This window comes from Symphalangus syndactylus, chromosome 8 (assembly GCF_028878055.3).
Source record: "Symphalangus syndactylus isolate Jambi chromosome 8, NHGRI_mSymSyn1-v2.1_pri, whole genome shotgun sequence".
Classification (NCBI taxonomy): Eukaryota; Metazoa; Chordata; class Mammalia; order Primates; family Hylobatidae; genus Symphalangus; species Symphalangus syndactylus.
Genome location: NC_072430.2, coordinates 95,169,326 through 95,188,112, shown reverse-complemented (window position 1 = coordinate 95,188,112; position 18,787 = coordinate 95,169,326). Strand labels below are relative to the sequence as shown.

At 39.3% G+C, this 18,787-nt stretch overlaps 1 protein-coding gene across 3 annotated transcripts in view; it reads left to right on the top strand.

Moving 5' to 3' along the window:
- The window catches only part of STAT4 (signal transducer and activator of transcription 4), a 125,811-nt gene that overhangs the window by 98,560 nt on the left and 8,464 nt on the right, over positions 1-18,787 (top strand). For 2 of the 3 annotated variants that reach the window (XM_055290069.2, XM_063644839.1), the window contains exons 14-16: positions 2,633-2,677; positions 15,661-15,744; positions 17,514-17,612. In XM_055290069.2, coding sequence (XP_055146044.1) covers positions 2,633-2,677; positions 15,661-15,744; positions 17,514-17,612 — 228 coding nt within the window. The remainder of the gene's footprint in view (positions 1-2,632; positions 2,678-15,660; positions 15,745-17,513; positions 17,613-18,787) is intronic. The other variant, XM_063644837.1, reaches the window with a different exon arrangement.

Here is an 18,787-nt window from a genome sequence, read left to right as displayed (position 1 = left end):
TTATGTTAAATGAAATAAGCCAGGCACAGAAAGATAATATTGCATGTTCTCACTCATGTGGGAACTAAAAAAGTAGATGTCTTAGAGGCAGACAGTTGAATGGTGGTTACCAGAGGCTAGGAAAGGAAGCAGGGCAGGGGGATAAGAGAAAGTTAGTTAATGGATACAAAGATTAAGTTAGATAAAAGGAATAAATTCTGATATTCAGTAGTGTAGAAGGGGCCGGGCACAGTGGCCCACGCCTGTAATCCCAGCACTTTGGGAGGCTGAGGCAGGCAGATCACCTGAGGTCAGGAATTCGAGACCAGCCTGGCCAACATGGTGAAACCTCGTCTCTACTAAAAATACAAATATTAGCCCGGCATGGTGGCAACTGCCTGTAATCCCAGCTACTCAGGAGGCTGAGGGAGGAGAATCACTTGAACCTGGGTGGCGGAGTTTGCAGTGAGCTGAGATAGCACCTCTGCATTCCAGCCTGTGTGACAGAGCAAGACTCAGTCTCCAAAGAAAAAAAAAAAATAGTGTAGAAGGGAACAATAATTTATTGTATATTTTTAAATAGCAGGAAGAGAAGAATTGTAATGATCCTACCACAAAGAAAAGATAAATTAGGTTATAGATATCCCAATTACCCAAATTTGATCATTACACACTGTATACATGTATCAAAATATCACATGTACCACAAAAATATGTACAACTATGATATATAAATACAAAAGTACAAAGGCATACACACACACATATACACACATGCAATAATGGATAGGCATTCCTGGCTTCATTTTTACGTCTCCAAAACCATGTCTGGCTAAAAGCGCTTTCATTTTAGGAGGCTAGCTTGGGGAAATAGGATGTTCCTGGGTATAGCAACTGTACACAGTTCACCTTGTCATGTCTAGAAAGCTCTGACCCAGCCTCATCCTGTTGCTTCTTGCTTTTACCACTTCCTCTTGACCTAGAGTTCTCTTTCTGCCTTCTTTCTAATTCTGCGTAGTTCTTAGATTCCCAAAGACCCTACTATTTTTCTCGCCAGATGTTACTCCTTTTGCTTATTAACATTTAGCAATTGCCTCACTGAATGTTTGGGCACCACTGAATCTGCCTCAAAAAGTCTACTTTCTAAAAGATAAAATGTTAAAATGATAAAAGTCTACTTTCTAAAAGATAAAATGTTTCTAAAAGATAAAAAGATAAAATGTCTACTTTCTAAAAGAGAAAATGTTTGGTTTTTAGTATTGAGGAATATGTTTTTTTTTTTAATCCTTCATGTCAAATAAACTGCCAAATAAATAAAATGTAATAAAGAATAGTGTATTATAAACACCCTTGTAACTAGCACTCTTTTTTGTTAGGCTCAATTCCTACCCTCCAGGAACTTTCAACAAGGGGCCATGTTTAGTAATAAGTAAAGTAGGAAGAGCGCTTAACTTAGAAATGTCTGTCTCCCAAAAAACTAACATGGAAAAGGAAGGACAAGGAACACACTAAAAATCAGTTAGGTCTTTATTTCAGCAGGTACAATATGTAAAATAACAAAACCTCAGTTTTTACAGTGCTCTTTTGCTCTTGCAAGGCGTCTTCACATTGGTTATCTTCTGCATATAAAATAATAACTTTAATTGCTTTTTAATACAAAAATAAATATAGAAAATAAAAATTGGCCAGGCGTGGTGGCTCACGCCTGTAATCCCAACACTTTGGGAGGCCGAGGAGGGCAGATCACAGGGTCAGGAGATCAAGACCATCCTGGCTAACACGGTGAAACCCCATCTCTACTAAAAATATATATAAAAAAAAATTAGCCTGGCACGGTGGCGGGCACCTGTAGTCCCAGCTACTTGGGAGGCTGAGGCAGGAGAATGGTGTGAACCCGGGAGGTGGAGCTTGTGGTGAGCTGAGATTGTGCCACTGCACTCCAGCCTGAGTGACAGAACCAGACTCCATCTCAAAAAAAAAGAAAAAAAAGAAAAATTTTTAAAATTGTCACCTATAATTCCACCACTTTGCAACACTATAAACATCTTCATTTTTATAATTTCATTCTTTTTTCTAAAATATTTATATATGTATTTTAAAAGTGGGATCAAATAATACACACTGTATAATTTGTTTTCTGCCTCTTTTTCATTCAGTAATCTACATCAATGGACATTTATTTTGTGTCAGTAAGTCTTCTTCCCCTGTAATGTCATTTAATAGCTTACTATGCTATATGGTACACACTGCCCTATAGTTTATTTTTCTAGTCTTCTCCGTTAGACTTGGTTTCTCAGGGATTGGGAATCATCACCTACAGCTTGGGTAAAATGATGCTTTCCGGGTGCAAAGGAGTGCTGTATAGATTCTGAAAGTTCCCAGCATGATTTCCTTTTTCAAAAATGTTGGCTGAAAGCTAAAGTCTTAGTGATATGCCAACTCAAGTTTCTAAAGTAGCATCCCATGGGGTGAGACAGGAAGCTCCTCTCTGTCAAATCTGGGCAGTTGTGTCAGGTTTCAATGAGTTTGAAAATATGTTGCTGTTCTAGAAGTCAAAACTGTGGCCAAGAAAATGACTGCAACAGGTACGACCAACTTAATATGTAGCTGATAATGCTTTTCCATCTAAATATTGTTGTTTTCTTTTACAAAGCAACCAAAGGAAATGAAGTCCAGTGCTGGAGGTAAAGGAAATGAGGTAGGAAATGTTTTCTCCTATAGAATTTTTCTGGAAACAGATCTTATAATATCTTATTTTTACAAAGCTTTAAAACTGCTTGACTTCATATAAAATCAAATTCATGTTTTTCTGATTATAGATGTAAAGCTTGATAATTGCAGACAATATGAGGAAGTTTTTTAAAAAGAGAAAATAAAAATAACATATAATAACACCATCCAAAGAAAATAACTGTTAACATCTTGGTATACATCATTCCAGTCTTTTATTTATATATATATTACTTTAAAAACATATGATACTCATTGCTTCATAGCCTGCTTTTTTTCACATAGCAATGTATCTTTTTTTTCTTTTTTTTTTTTTGAGAAGGGTCTCACTCTGTTGCCCAGGCTGGAGTGCAGTGGTGAGATCTTGGTTCACTGCAGCTTTCGCCTGCCAGGCTCAAGTGAACCTCCCACCTCAGCCTTGCAAGTAGCTGGGACTATAGGTGTGTGCCACCATATCTGGCTAGTTTTTGTATTTTTTGTAGAGACAGAGTCCCACCATGTTTGCCAGGCTGGTCTTGAACCCCTTGGCTCAAGTGATCCACCCACTTTGTCTCCCAAAGTGCTGGGATTATAGGCGTGAGCCACCGTGCCCGGACTGGAGAACAGTTTTCTATAATTTTAAATACTCTTGGAGAACATGATTTACATTGCTTGCATTACATTACATTTTATAGGTGTGCCATAGTTTCTTTAGTCAGTCCATTATCAAGAAATATCTTTGTCATTCTTCATTTTTGTTCACTCATTTTCTCACATATATGAAGTCAGGCTGAAAAATTATGATATGTGGGGCAAGAAACAACCCTATTATTTTGAGATATCAATTACCTCGCTCTCTAATGTTTGCATTTCACTAGACAAATTGCATGAAAGAACAAACTGATGCAGTCTGAATACTCCGTTGAGTTAGTTGATGATAGAGCAGTCAAATCATGAACTGGACATGACCTTGAAGAACATCTATTGAGTTGACCTCGAAACTAAGGCATAAGTCAATGACCTATATATTTGGAACTAGAAAACCTGGATTTGAGTACATGCTCTGCCAGGGCCCGAAAATGTGATGTTTGGCAAATGAACTGATGAAGAAATATTGCATTTTTTTCCTCTAAGAGATCAGGATAGTCATGCTCAACAGCCCCTGCTCAGAGGTGCTGCAGGTGTAAAACCACCTACGTGATGCAATTTTGAAGCAGTGAGATTTATTTCTGGGGTGGTTCATATGGATCCAAACTCTTGGCTTTATAGTCACAGCTCCTATGAAAAAGATCTTTGAATTGTTTGGAGGCAAAGCACTTTATAAATCCAGCATCCAATGACATCCAATTTATCACACCTCACAAAACCATAAAGATCCATCACAAAAGATTTAATGCCCTACCATTTTGCCCTCCAAGAATTCTTCATTCCCTTAATTGTGTCCTAAAGATCATTTGCCAAACATCATAGCCTCACCGAAAACGAGCTCAGTCTTCCAGAGTAGAATTGCTGCTCAGGGCAGAGCTCCCTAAGCAGGTCTCTGCAGTCAAAGAAATCACAGGAGCAGAGTTTTTGAGTTTAAGGAGATTCTAGTAAAACAAATGAGTGAAAGATATTCTTCCCAGCTTATAGAAACCCATAAAGGTTTTCTAAACTTCCTAGTTAAACATTGGCACATTTTAAATAAAAGCTCATTTCACACATCTCCTTGGAATTCTGGCCAGAGTTGCAACATTTCATTCAGTTTGACATCCTGAGTATTATTTATGAATCTGAACAGACTAAGCATCATTATCCTGAACTTTTCTTAAGTAAAGCAAATCGAATAAATCCAAATAGCTCAACTCTTGTAGTATATTGTCATCTTTATGAATGTAAAATGAAAATCTTCACTTGAATTTCCCTAGAGACAGAAATCTAGGTAAATCATCTTCCACTGTAGAAAAACCAACCACTGTCTTATTAACACTGTCTACTTATATTGCCTTCAATGTATTTCCTCTTATTTTCTGATGAATAGCAAAATCATACAGTCATGTCAGAATGATTTTATTCCTTCCCCTTTTTCCCAGGTTTGCCGAATCGGGTTAATTTTATTTTAAGCTATTCTTTGAGCTCCATCTGTTGGCAGAATTTTAGTATGACTTCTAGGTACATTTAAAAACAAACCACAGATTGAACCGTATCTTGTGTGCAGCAGTAACAGTTGACTAGTCACGAAATACATGAAGGAAGATAAGCCGGGAATCAGGGGCTTGGCCATTCAGTAGGGATGATCACACAAAGGTTAGGAAAGAGTGAGGAAAGAACAGGCAATAAAGTGAAGTTCATAAAGTCATGAGGCCAGGGATTGTGGTCACAAATTGCAGGAAAACAGGAAGCTAAGATATCGCAACCTCATTTTCAAGTTTCAAAAAGTTCCTATTGCTTATCTGTGAGCACCTGTAGCCTGCTAAGAATGTCTTCAACAATCCTCGTGTGGCATTTACTATATACTGGACACTAACAGCTTCACTAATACTGATTTCTGTAACTCTTGCAACAAGACTGTGAAGTAGGTACTATTAGCCTCATACTTATTTCAGTTATGGAAACTGAGGCACAGAGTGGTCACACAGCTTACTCAAGATTGCGGGGGCAGTTGATGGCAGGGCCAAGATAAAACCGTGGCAGTCTGATCCCCTGTCCCTGCTCCTGGTCCCTCTGCTATGCTGCCTCTGGGTCGCAGAACCTTCCCTGGGAGAGGCGAGCTGGTTGGCACTCCTCCTGCCCCATCACCTCACCCCATCTATCTCACAGAGTGTCTGCACCTCGCCCACCTGCTCAGAAATCATGGCTGTCTCACACCATAATTTAAAATAATGCTTCCTCAGAAAATGTTGTTGACCTCTCTTGTCTACTGTGTCTCCTTTTGCACTTGTGTCGTGCCTCAGTGGGATAGTGGAGTTAGCAGTGTTGGTTTCTGCCTCTTCGGGCAATCTGAGCTTGCACAAGCCACTTAACCTCTCTAACTCCCAATTTCCTTATCGACAAAATGGTGCTAATGTTAACCTACACTTCTAAGCGTTGTTATGAGAACTGAATGAGCTGTGTGTGAGTCGGTGGTGGTGGGCTGTGTAGATGTTGGTGATGGCATTTACAGATCAGCCTCCTCTGGAGGGAGCAGGTGTCTATACAGATGGGAAAACTGGGCTCTAAAACATGGTACCTAACTTCAGACAACTGCTGATCTTTCTCCTTCTCTGCTCACCTGCCAAGTGCTCTGCTGGAGATGTGGTCCCTTTCAGGGGACCCTGGGCACTTCCCTCTTCCAGCTCCAGGTCCCTGAAACCTCAGGTCACCATTTGTGTATGCCCCTTTATGGGATTTCATGTCTGGGATTCCTGCTACCACTCCAATGCTCTTCACCTCCATCACACACACACACACACACACACACACACAATTTTGGGTCCCTCCATTCTACTTTTGTGGTTGTAAGAGTTCGTATCAGATAGTTATTAAATGATTGACAATGGACAAAGATGTCATAAATGATAGTTTCCCTAAGTTGCCATTCCAGACCTCCCTAGAATTGCAGCACCCTGTGACTGTTTGAGATTACCCAAGAAGAGCTGAGCTGTCAGGACCTACAGGGGCTATTGGCCTTAGGATTGGGTGAAAGGAGGAAGTTGCACAAGACCCATTCTCTTCCCAGAAAACCCAGAGATGCCAAAGAGGTACCTCAGGAACCCCATTTGCCTTGGGGGTTGGGGAAATGTGGAGCTCTGGCTCCCTCATGACTGTTTCTATCAAGGCAGCTTTATTTTACGTATTTCCAGATGGAAACTCTGGTGGAAAGTTTACTTTCAAGAATATGTACCAAGGTCAAAAAAAAAAAAAAAACCATTTGGACTCATTGGACTAGACAATCTCTGAAGTTCCTCTGACTAAGATTCTTTAATCCTCAGAAATGCAACATAGGGTAGGAGCTTTAGATTTTTTAAAATGAATTTAATTTTAAGAATTTGCTTTGGAATTTCACAACATTCCTTGAGGAATCTGTAGACATGCTATCATAAAATCAACTTTAGCAAGCACTGCCTTTCTCTCGCCTCTATTCTTTCCTGGGAAGAGTCAATGTTAATAAACGATTTCATCACCTAGAAAGTGGCCAGACTTTGAGGCCATCAGTCTGTCCCTGTAAAATAAACATTCCCAGGAAGCAACCTTTCCCTGGAGGTCCTTACCTAGCAGGGTGCCAGCTAGAGAGTGATTACTGAAATGTGAAAACTGTTTGAATAGAGAAGGTGGAATTGCAGTCTCTCCAGTTTGCTCTTTGTCAGTGGGCTTTAACTGATAAATGACAGTTTCAGCCACAGACTGAGGTGTTAGGTAATTTTGTTTATGTGGTGGAAAGTCATGAAGCACAATGAAGCTATTAGTAAAGCCTGGGTGACTTGAGTTTCATTTAACAAAATAGCCAAACAGATGTTCTTTCAAGGTTCAATGTTCTCAAACACAGACACGTTACTCACACCCCAGCTAGCCCAAGCGTTTGCACAGCAAGTTGATTTCTCGCTGAACTAATTTAAAGAGTTGCAACACTTTTTTGAGGGAGAAATTGTACAAAAATATTACTAAAACCTTAGACTTTGTAGAAGGCAGCAGAGGGCTTTATGAGCTAGGCAGTGTTGTCATTTTACATTCCTGTCTTCTGATTCTGTGATTCTGTGATTAAAGGCTATCTCTCATGTGATTGGACCATTGTTTCCCTCTCTTCTTATTGTTTCCCAGGATCTAACCCGCTGTCTAGCACATAATAGATGCTCAATAAATATTCACTAAATGAAAGGGTTATTTTAATTGTTTCCATTCCACATAGTTTTCCATGGGGGACATTACAATAAATTATGGATTGTTAAGAGATGAGCAAGAAATTTAGATGAAAATCACCCTTTATCCCAGTCATATTTTTCTTAGCAGAGGTTTCTGTCAAGTTAAAAGCTATTACCATTTGTTGGCCAGGCGTGGTGGCTCATGCCTGTAATCCCAGCACTTTGGGAGGCCGAGGCTGGCGGAGGTCAAGAGAGTGAGACCATCCTGGCTAACACGGTGAAACCCCGTCTCTACTAAAAAATACAAAAAATTAGCCAGGCATGGTGGCGGGCGCCTGTAGTCCCAGCTACTGGGGTGGCTGAGGCAGGAGAATGGCGTGAACCTGGGAGGCAGAGCTTGCAGTGAGCTGAAATCGCACCACTGCACTCCAGCCTGGGTGACAGAGCAAGACTCCATCTCTCAAAAAAAAAAAAAAAAAAAAAAGCTATTACCATTTGTTAATATATTCTAGGTTTCCAAGGTGTATTATTAGACACTGAGCAGAGGAAACAGAGAAGAATATGGTGACATCTAGACCTATCTTTCATCGGATTGTATTTTTTTTTTCCAAGTGGAGCCCTGGTTAAGTTGGTTGTCCAGTTTTCTAGTTTCTTAGCAGATTTTCCAATGGATATTTTTCTTTAGAAGTACAATACAGTCAATCCAGCTATTATATTCAGTGCCATATAATGTGATGTACCATATAATGTAAGTATCATTAATATGGATATTTTGTATCTGTAATCATCTTGGATGATTAGGATGGCTTTGATACAAACTTTAATGGTGCATCTTTTTTTTTTTTTTTTTTTTTTTGAGGTGGAGTTTCTCACTCTTGTTGCCCAGGCTGGAGTGCAGTGGTGTGACCTCGGCTCACTGCAACCTCCGCCTCCAGGGTTCAAGCAATTCTCCTGCCTCAGCCTCCTGAGTAGCTGGGACTACAAGCGCCCACCACCATGCCCAGCTAATTGCATTTTTTTTTAGTAGAGACGGGGTTTCACCATGTTGGCCAGGCTGGTCTTGAACTCCTGATCTCAGATGATCCACCCACCTCAACCTCCCAAAGTGCTGGGATTACAGGTGTGAGCCACTGCGCCCAGCCCTAATGGTGCATCTTATCTATGATGTTTTTCCATTCTGTGAGGAATGGAACCTGCAAATGTGAGACTGAATAGTGTTCTAGCTTAGACTACACTGATGAAATAATGAAGACTATGATGCTCATGCAAGCTGTGAAAATTAATAATGCTTTATTTGGTCAGAGCGTCTTTCCTCCAGTCTTGTGTATAGTATGTCAGCTTCCTTGCTGGATTTTGTTCTAAGTGTGCCTCACAATTGCATCAGAGATTTAAAGTAAACATTAGAAATTATTTTGAATCACTGAGAAAACAATCACCCTCTCACCACCCACATTTCAGTTCAGTAAAGTACTATATAAAGCATAAAGTTTTTTTCCAAAGCTAATGGACAACCCTGAGTGTCATCGCTCTGTCTGCGGAATCCTGGTTTCTCACACTTTTAAGACCCTGATATTTGGTGGTGAACACACAGGTTCCATAACTCAAAGAGCTGAGGAAACTATCAGTACTGAATTGTCATATGTATAGTTATTAATAGAAATTAAACTATAGGCCAGGCGTGTTGGCTCATGCCTGTAATCCCAGAACTTTTGGAGGCCAAGACAGGCAGATCACTTGAGCTCAGGAGTTCAAGACCAGCCTGGCCAATATGATAAAACCTTGTCCCCACTAAAAATACAAAAATTAGCTGGGCATAATGGCGCGCTCCCGTAGTCTCAGCTACTCAGGAGGTTGAAGCAGGAGAATCGCCTGAACCCAGGAGGCGGAGGTTGCAGTGAGCCAAGATCATGCCACTGCACTCCTGCCGGGGTGAAAGAGCAAGACTCTTTCTCAAAAAGAAAAAAAGAAATTAAACTATAGAGGCTGAAATGTGAGAGCAACGGGACCTATAAGAGGAAACACTAAATTTTTTCTACTCTTACTCTCCATACCTCCCTTCTGGTCACCTAAATATGTGTGGGGATTTCTCTCCACTAACAACCAGTTCTCCAGCAGACACAAACTGGGCGTCTACAATTTAACCCAATTCTAACACTCTTTACCTTAACCCACAGGCTAAGGACTTAGTCCCACAAGACTGCCCCCAACTCAGATGCCCATCGTAAGTCCCAGGTTGTGATCTGCACTTCTGACCAATCAGCAATAAATTGAGAGTTCCCACTATTCCCTCCTCAGGTCCAATGAATTTGCTAAAGCAGTTCACAAAACTCAGGAGAACATTTTACTTATATTTCCTGGTTTACTATCAAGGATATTACAAAGAATACACATGAACAGCCAAATGGAAGAGATGCACAGGGCAAGGCATGGAGAAGGGGTGTGGATCTCCCATGTCCTGTCCAGGTGCGCCACCCTCCTAGCACCTCCATGTCTTCAGCAACCCAGAAGCTTCCCAAAATCTGTTCTTTGAGGTTTTTATGAAAGCTTCATTACATACAGTTCATTACAAAGTTGATCACCTTTGCCATTGTGGATGAATTCAACTTTCAATCCCTCTCCCCTTCCCAGAGGTCAGGGAGTGGGGTAGAAGTTCCAACTCTCTAATCACATGATTGGTTCCCCTAGCAACCAACCCTCATCCTGAGGCTATTTAGAAGCCCACCAAGATACACTTCATTAGGACAGAAAATGCCAGAAAATTCCAGGAATTTAGGAGCTCTGTGTCAGACAATCCTATCACTAAGGAAATTACAAACGTCTTAGGAACCTGTGTCAGGAACCAGGGTCAAAGACCAAATTTTTAGAACAGAAGACTCACCTAGCATCTCCATCTAGAAAGGTCTTAGGAGCTCTGCCTCAGCAACCAGGTGCAGGGACCAAATACAGATTTCTTATTATATCACAATATCATAGCACCTCAACTCCAAAAGTTTTCCTTCAACCATCCCCCAGCTGCAGTCCTCCCTACAAAGAAAGTCTTCTGTGGAGTTAAGGCAATGTGCTCACCCAGAATCCAGGACCCCAGAATTCTCAGCCCGGAAGACCTCAAGCCCACTTCCAGGGCCTGTGTAGGCCTCTCCAGGTCTACTCTCCCAAGCACAGTTGACACCGTCAGTGCAAACATGTCTAGGCACAGGAGAGACCTAGAGGCCACACTGGTCATGCGAGGCCCTTCACAGAGGTAGAAGCAAAGGGGACAGGCAATGGCCCAAGATGCCTGTGCTATCTTTACCTATGCCACCATGTTCCAGTAAGACTTCGAGGAGCTAAAACCTGGCCAATTAGGTTATGTGAAGGCTATGTCAAGGCAAGAGGCTAGACCATATGTTAACAGTTTGTTAACTTGATTGATAATGGTTAAATGTTTTACATATAGTATTGATCTCTATCTGTGCACTTGCCTGAGGCCTCTCAAATGTTTTGCACCATTGGACTCAGAGATAATGTGAAAGGCACCCATTAGTGAACATGAAGTGGAAGTTGTAGATTCTTCAGTTGTCTCGTGTTTTGCACAGTGTAAGCATCCCCTCCCTAGAGGGCAGTGAGATTTTCTGTTGTTCAAAAATACACCTTCTGGGTGCCTACACTCAAGACAACTAGTCTGTCTCAAGCTCAACCAAAGAAAGAGCAACGTATTTAACATAAAGGGGCTGAGGAAGAGTAACTGGCTGTTTGATGTGTTGATGTGCTGGGAGTAGTTTTAGGGGTGGTTTAGGGATTTTTAGGCAGAATGTTTATTAAACATAACTTTCTACTAACCCAGTGAGAAGTGATTGCACCCTAGTCAATATAACTACCTGCAGGTAATGTAAGGTATCACAAAGATCTACTTCCTTCTCAATAACAAATCTTAAATGTAGCATTCTCATTATCAAGGAAGTCTTCCCACGTAATCACAGAATTGTTATTCATATCATCACATTAGACTGTTTTTATTATTTCCAGTTTCAAATGCAAACAGGATTCTGACTTATTAATGCATATTTAGTGTTGACCTTTTTTTTTCAGGTGACCCTGCCACCTCCAACCCCCCACCCTGAATTTTCTGGTATAGATAATCCTACTTGTTCACATGTTCCCAGGGCTCATTTTATAAATTGTTGAAGCTTTGTATCTCCAAATTTTCCACCTCCTTTTTGAGATTAAACGCAATGAGGATACACACATTGAGAATAATTCCTCCCAAATTCCACCCAGGATTCTTGTTAAAATGCAGAATCTGACTCAGTAAGCCTGGAATGAGGTCAGAGATCTTGTTTTTCTTACAAGCTTTTAGGTGATGGCAATACTGCTGGTCCTTTTTCACCTACTATAAAATTTCATCAGGGACTAACTGCAATTTCCTAATTCTTTCTATGTCAAACTCCTCCCCAGAGGTGATTATTTTTTGAGCTGTAAATATCATGCTAATACTGATATCTCTTGATTTTTTTAATTTTATATATCTAACTTCTGATTTTCTATAAAAGATTAAGCTACATCTTTCTTATAGCAGCTCTCCACACATAGAAATTCTCCCCCATCTTCACAATATCATTATATAACATATTTTCATTTACTCAATGTATTCAGTTTACCTTACTATGATTATATAAACATTGTTAACAGCTAAGCCATATAGCATACTATGATTGTATTTCCATTCTTGTATTACTTTTAGTTTTCTCTGGATTTAATAGTTTCCCTGAGTTTTTCATTTGATTAATTTATGTACTTTTCACTAATTAAGCCCCAAACTTTCTATCAGAACTAGAAAACTCCTTACAATTTGGTCAAACATGTCCATCTATGAGTTCGTTTCTTCTTTATTTCTTGGCAACATCTCTCTGGGAGCCCTCCGTCTTCTGGCTCCAGTCCTGGCTACTTGCCCTCTGATCCTGTTGTGCAATTGTGGGGTTGTGGTCTTTTTGTGTATTGTTTTGTTTGTTTGTTTTTGAAACTCCCTTTCACCATTATCCTAGGGAGTCCCACCCCCTTCCCCTGGCTGGGTTCATGTCTTCCTCTTTCTTAGGTTACTGTCTCCTTTTTATTAAAGAGACTCTTTCAGTAGTTTCCAGAGAAAAAGTACTAGGGAGCCAAATTTCCAGAGGACTTGCATATCTGAAAAAGTGTTTCCCATCCATAGTTGACTGATAGTTTGGCTGGATATAGAATTCTGGGTTAGAAATCATTTTTCCTCCTAATTCTTAAAGCACTATTCCATTGTCTTCTACTTATCTTTTAATCTGATTCTTAATCATTTATAAATGCCTTTTTATTCCTGCACTCCTGAAACTTTTAAACTGGTTTCCTGCAATTTTACAGCAATGAGTTTTGGTGTGGCCCTTCATTTATTTATTGTGCCAGCCATTCACAGGTCCTTCCAATTTGAACACTCATGTCCTTTAGTTTGAGAAGTTTTGTTGTATTATTCATTTTTATAGACTATTGAAAACATGTAAAAACATAAAGAATAATAGGATGAACATCCATCAAATAGCTTAAAAATTCAAACTTTGCAAATATAGTTGAAGACACCTGGTACCCCCATCACCCCCCACTTTTAATCGTTTTCCTCTCTGTACCTACCCACCTCCCAATAACCATTGTCTTGAATTTTGATGTTTATTGTTTTCAAGAATGCCTTTATACTTTTTCTATGAATGAACATGTTTCTATATACTTTATATTATTCTGTATTATAAATTTAGATTTTACATAAATGGCATCCTTATGTATATATTTTATCACAACTTGCTTTTCTTGCTCAACAAAATATTTTCTGAGACTCATTCCTACATTGGTTCATGTTGCCATGGATCATTTATTCTAATGCTGTATAGTTTTTTGCTCTATAAATATACACAGCATAGCTAGCTATTCTCCTATTGATGAATCATTTTAGCATTACAAGCAGTTCTACTATAAACGTTCTTCAATTAACATTCTTCTACATGTCTTTTTTTTAATGAGTGCAAAAAATCTTCGACATATATATATTTGGTAGCAGATGAGTCAGAATCAGATGATTCAACAAGAATTATTATGTATGGGTAATGTGCATCTTCTACTTTTCTAGATACTGAGGAATTGTTCTCCAAAGTGATTATAACAATTTCATAAGTGGTATATGAGTTACAATTTGTTTATGTCTTTGATATTTCCTCTACTCCATTTTCTCTGTTCTCTTTCTGGAACTTGTGTTAGTTTTTTGTTGCAGTTCATGTATTAATTCTTTATTTGCTATCTTTTCTATTCTATTTTTGACGTCTTTGTGGGGTTTTTTTGTTTGTTTTACATTCTGGGAAATTTCCTCTACTTTATGTCCAATCTTTTTACTGACTTGTCTATTTCTCTTATTATATTTTAAGTGGTTCTTTATTATTTTCAGGATGTTTCTTACAATAATATTCTATTCTTGTTACACTGATGTAATATTTGTTTTATATAGTTTTAAAAAAGTGTTTTAATGTGCATTTTCAAATATATACAGAAATAGAGAATACTATGAATGAATTTAAGTATCACCTAACTTCAACAATGATTAATATTTTGCCTATCTTATTTAACCTATTTTTCACCTATACATAAATTTTTCCTGGAATTCTCAAATTCTAGATAGTACAGTATAATATAGATACATCAGCAGGTATCTTTAGAACATAAGAAATGTTTAAACCTAACCACAATACCCTTATCGCAAAAACCAAAATAACAATTTTTTTTTAAATCCTTCCTTAATAAAATCATGTTTTTTGTTCAAATTCCTCCATTGTCTCAAAAAAGGCCATTTGACAGTTGGTTTGTTCAAATCCGTATCTAAGCACTATATTCCCATTACAAATGGTTGATCTGCCCCTTCAACATGCCATGTATTAATTGAATAAACTGAGCTGAATACAGTAGACTTTTTTCGCTGTTTTTTTTACTCTTCTTTTTTTTTTTTACTTCTTGCTTTTCCTCTGAGTTTTTTGTTTTTGCATTCTTATTTCATGTGAGAGGCTTTGTCAAATGCCTGATGATCATTAGCTTGCTGTTAATAATTAAGAGAAGGTCACTAAAACACAGCCTGAAAATTCTATGTGTGTGTTGAGAACTGTAGACTTAGGGTGATTATTAGAATCTGGCTGTTTCAATGGGTTGTTGGGGGACAGTGGTGGGTGTAGAAGGCAGTATCTGTATGTTACCTCCCTTGGTCTGGCAAACTTCCCAGATACCTTTCCAGGAGCTTTTAAGCCTGGCTGTAGATGTCGGAGAAGGGGCAAGCATGGGCTTAACCGTAAACTTTCACAGGACCTTCCTCTCTTTAGCACACACAGCACCTAACCCCTGACTGCAGCTTGACCTTGTTCCCAGAATGTAGAGAGCCTCTGTAATTCCTCTGACTCGTCCGCTTCAAAGAGCAAACCTCCCTCCTGTGCCCAGGTCTAGAGGGGTGGAGACCTCACTGCCTGAGCTGGGGTTCTTACAGCATATCCTGGTCTGCAGTCTTCTTTTCTGCAGCCTCAGGGCACTCAGTGCTTTCAACCCCTGGGTTCTGTCTTCTACTCTCACTCTACACTCCCCTACCTTTCACTCAGGGACCTAGATTACAGTTTCACTTTATTGGAAAGTGAATAAAACTCCAGCTATTACCTTATTGGAGTGTCTGGAGGGAACAGAGGAAAATACATGTACTCCATCTACCATGTTAAACCAGAAGGAGGTCTTGCGTTCTTTTTGAACAGATTCATTGTGACACTAAGACTTGTATTTGTATACCTATGCATATATGGATTGCTTTTATTAACATTTGGTAAATCAAAAGGACCAATTTTCAAATATTAAAATAAGGAACAACTTGTCTAAATTTCAACTGAAAAAAAACTATGTTAGAATTTTTAAAGCCAGAAATTATCTTGTTTTGAAGACTTAAAATCTTTCTGTTTGGGGAAATGAAGATTTTCCAAACTGTATATAACTTTTAAAACATTAAGGGGGAATGTTCAATAATAGAGATTGTTTGGGGGCATTTACTTTATTAATTTATTAATAAATATATTTATATAGAAACAAGTCTTCTATTAGATAGTGAGTATGCATTTGTGAGGTAACAATTTATTTCTCTCTCCCTTAGGGCTGTCACATGGTGACTGAAGAACTTCATTCCATAACCTTTGAAACACAGATCTGCCTCTATGGCCTGACCATAGATTTGGAGGTAGGTGTTTCAAGAACATCACGATTTACTAATGACATTTGCAAGAATTGGTCAGCATTAATAGATGTAAGCTCGGTCTTTTCTAGGTTTTAGTACATTCCCTATTCATTACTTTTGTTTTAATTTAGAAAGTCAATATGTCAAATATTCGCTAGTTAACATAATATTTTGGTTAAATATATATATGATAAAAGCTTGTGGGTAGCTGGGTGCAGTGGCTCACACCTGTAATCCCAGCACTTTGGTAGGCCAAGGTGGGTGGATTGCTTGAGCCCCGGCATTTGAGACCAGCCTGGGCAACAGGGCAAAACCCCCCATCTCTACTAAAACTACAAAAATTTGCTGGGTGTGGTGGCATGTGCCTGTAGTCCCAGCTACTCAGGAGGCAGAGGTAGGAAGATCGATTGAGCCCAGGAGGTGGAGGCTGCAGTGAGTGGTGATCATGCCACTGCACTCCAGCCTGGGTTACAGAGTGAGACCCAGTCTCAAAAAAATAAATAAATAAAAAATAAAATAAAAAGCTCAAGGGTATTATGAACTTTATATACATTAAATAATTTGTTGCTCGGGTTCTTGTTTGTTTGTTTTCTGGGATTTCCTGAGTCATGAACACTCAGTGGAAAGCCTAAAGATAAATAAGTAGCCTTGAATTTATGTCATGTAGTGATATATTTTCTTTTTCTTTTTTGTAGTAATATATTTTCAAAAATTTAACTTGTACTAAAAATCTCACAGAAGGAGGATTTCTCTAACATAATGAGCAAAGACAAATAATAGGAACATTATAGTACGTTGCTTTGATCCTCGTAAAACAATCACCACTAAACTCAAAGAAAGAATAAAGAAACTTTTGGGATTAAATTGAGCATGAATTGACTATACGCTCCTTGAAGGCAGGACACCATGAATGAATGAGTGCATGAATGAACAAACACAATCTCACACACCCTGAATATGATCCTATTGTGGAGTATATTGTTTTAGAATTCTGCCTTTGCTCTTTTATCTTAATGATGGTAATATGTTTGTAAAAGCTTTCATAGATTCCTTCCTCACCTCCTTTCCCTAAACCTCTGTTTTTATGAGTTGTTAAAGTTCCTCAAATGGGTATTTTACCATCTACAGGAATCTGATTTCTGTTATTGGGAAAAGAGTACTGTAAGTTGATTAGTTTCCCAGGCTAATCTGTAAAAGCCTGTTTATTTCATAAAGTAGAAAACCACAGAACCAAGAGTACTAAATTGAGTTAGTTCTGTAACAATAGCACAGATGGCCCTATCTCCCATAGCTTATCTCTCCTATTTTTACAATAGAAACCTCCCACTTCCAGTGTTTATGTTAATTAGGTGTTAGGTCATAATTTGAAGGTACCGATTCATTCCAGAGATAAACTTAAAATAGATTCTTTTATTTAACTTATAAAGAAGATTGTTGCTAATTCAATAGACTCTCTAATATATTGCACTTGAGACAGTGGGTGACATTTAAAAAGTATAAATGTGTCCGCAATGTCAGGGGAGATACTGGGAAGCTGCCTGACTGAGCACTCTGAAAGGATTCCTGCTCTTTCCTCTCTGTGCCCTTACTCATGCATGCTCAGAAAGTTCCATGGCCTTCACAGGTCATTTCAGTGACCAGGGCACCATGGACATCAGGACTGGAGGTGTGGGGCTGGCTTGAGATCGGCCCTTTAGAGGCGAGGGTCAAGCATAAGATCAATGTAAGGTGGGACTACCTGTAATAACTATGCTTTTTTCCCCCCAAACTAGACCAGCTCATTGCCTGTGGTGATGATTTCCAATGTCAGTCAGTTACCTAATGCTTGGGCATCCATCATTTGGTACAACGTGTCAACCAACGATTCCCAGGTAGACTCTATTTCTACCTCACCTTCTTTAATTCTACTCGATTTGTTTTATTGCCAACAAACACATCTGCATCAAAACATGTGTGTGCCAGTGGGGTGTGGGGTGACAGTTGCTTTATTTCTAGTATTTCTAGTTGTGTGTTTCCTCTCATGTCATATTTGAAGTAGTATGTTCTGATATATGTGGACCCTGAGAGAGTTCTGCTAGCAAAAGTAACAGGGATTTGTTATTTCTGAGGGTCTGGTCAGCTCCCAACTATGTGCGTACCAGAGAGTTCCAGGGCCATCCTATGACTCTGTTAACTAAGCTGAAGGAAACTTCTTACCTCCCCGGCTGCTCTGGTCCCCCCTTGTCCATATAGTCTCTTCTACAAAGGTAGAGAATTGGTTTCCAAGTAAGTAAGTAGAATATTCATCAATCTTGCCTAATCGTATTCTGACAGTGCACATTTTCAAGTGGATTACAGATTTCATCCATCCTGGGCTCAAGCTGGGCTTTAATGCTGTCTGGTCGTTGTGACCCTGACCCAAAATTGGCCTCAAGTCACAAAGCAAGCAGTGAATAGATGCTCTTCTTCTAAGACAACCAGGGAAGGGAGTGGCAAAAAAGATGAGTCAGCACTTCCCCTTGCACCCCTCCTTCAAAACCTCAGTGTGTTGTCCTGGAAACCGCTAAGGTCTAGAGAAAATAGGTCAGATGTAAATAACAACATTTCTTCTTAATTCAGAGCAAATGTTCCCTCCAAAGGGAAGAATTCTTCTACTTTAGATCCCAGTAGTAAGAACAAGATCATGATGAATCAGCTCTTAGTGTTCTTTCCCTTTGATTCAATGTTCTAATAAGGAAACAATGAGGAAAATGACTCAACCCTACTCCTACTCCTTCTCCTCCTCAAGTGCCCTAGCATCTGAGACAAATTAATTGCAGAGAGGAAGACTGTGCAGGGTGCCCCAAAAAGAGCAGAACTTACCAGAGAAATCGCCTGATCTTTAAGTCGAAGGACAGCCAATGCCCCTGAGATTAAATGCTGATCCCCATTAGATCTACACATGTTCAGCTTTCTTCCAACTCCAGGGAGTAGAAGGAGTGATGGGATACTTCTCTGTCCTCCAGCCTCACAGAGCAGTGCTGCACTTAGCTTTCTTCAGCAACCTCCTTCTGTAAGAAAGGCACCA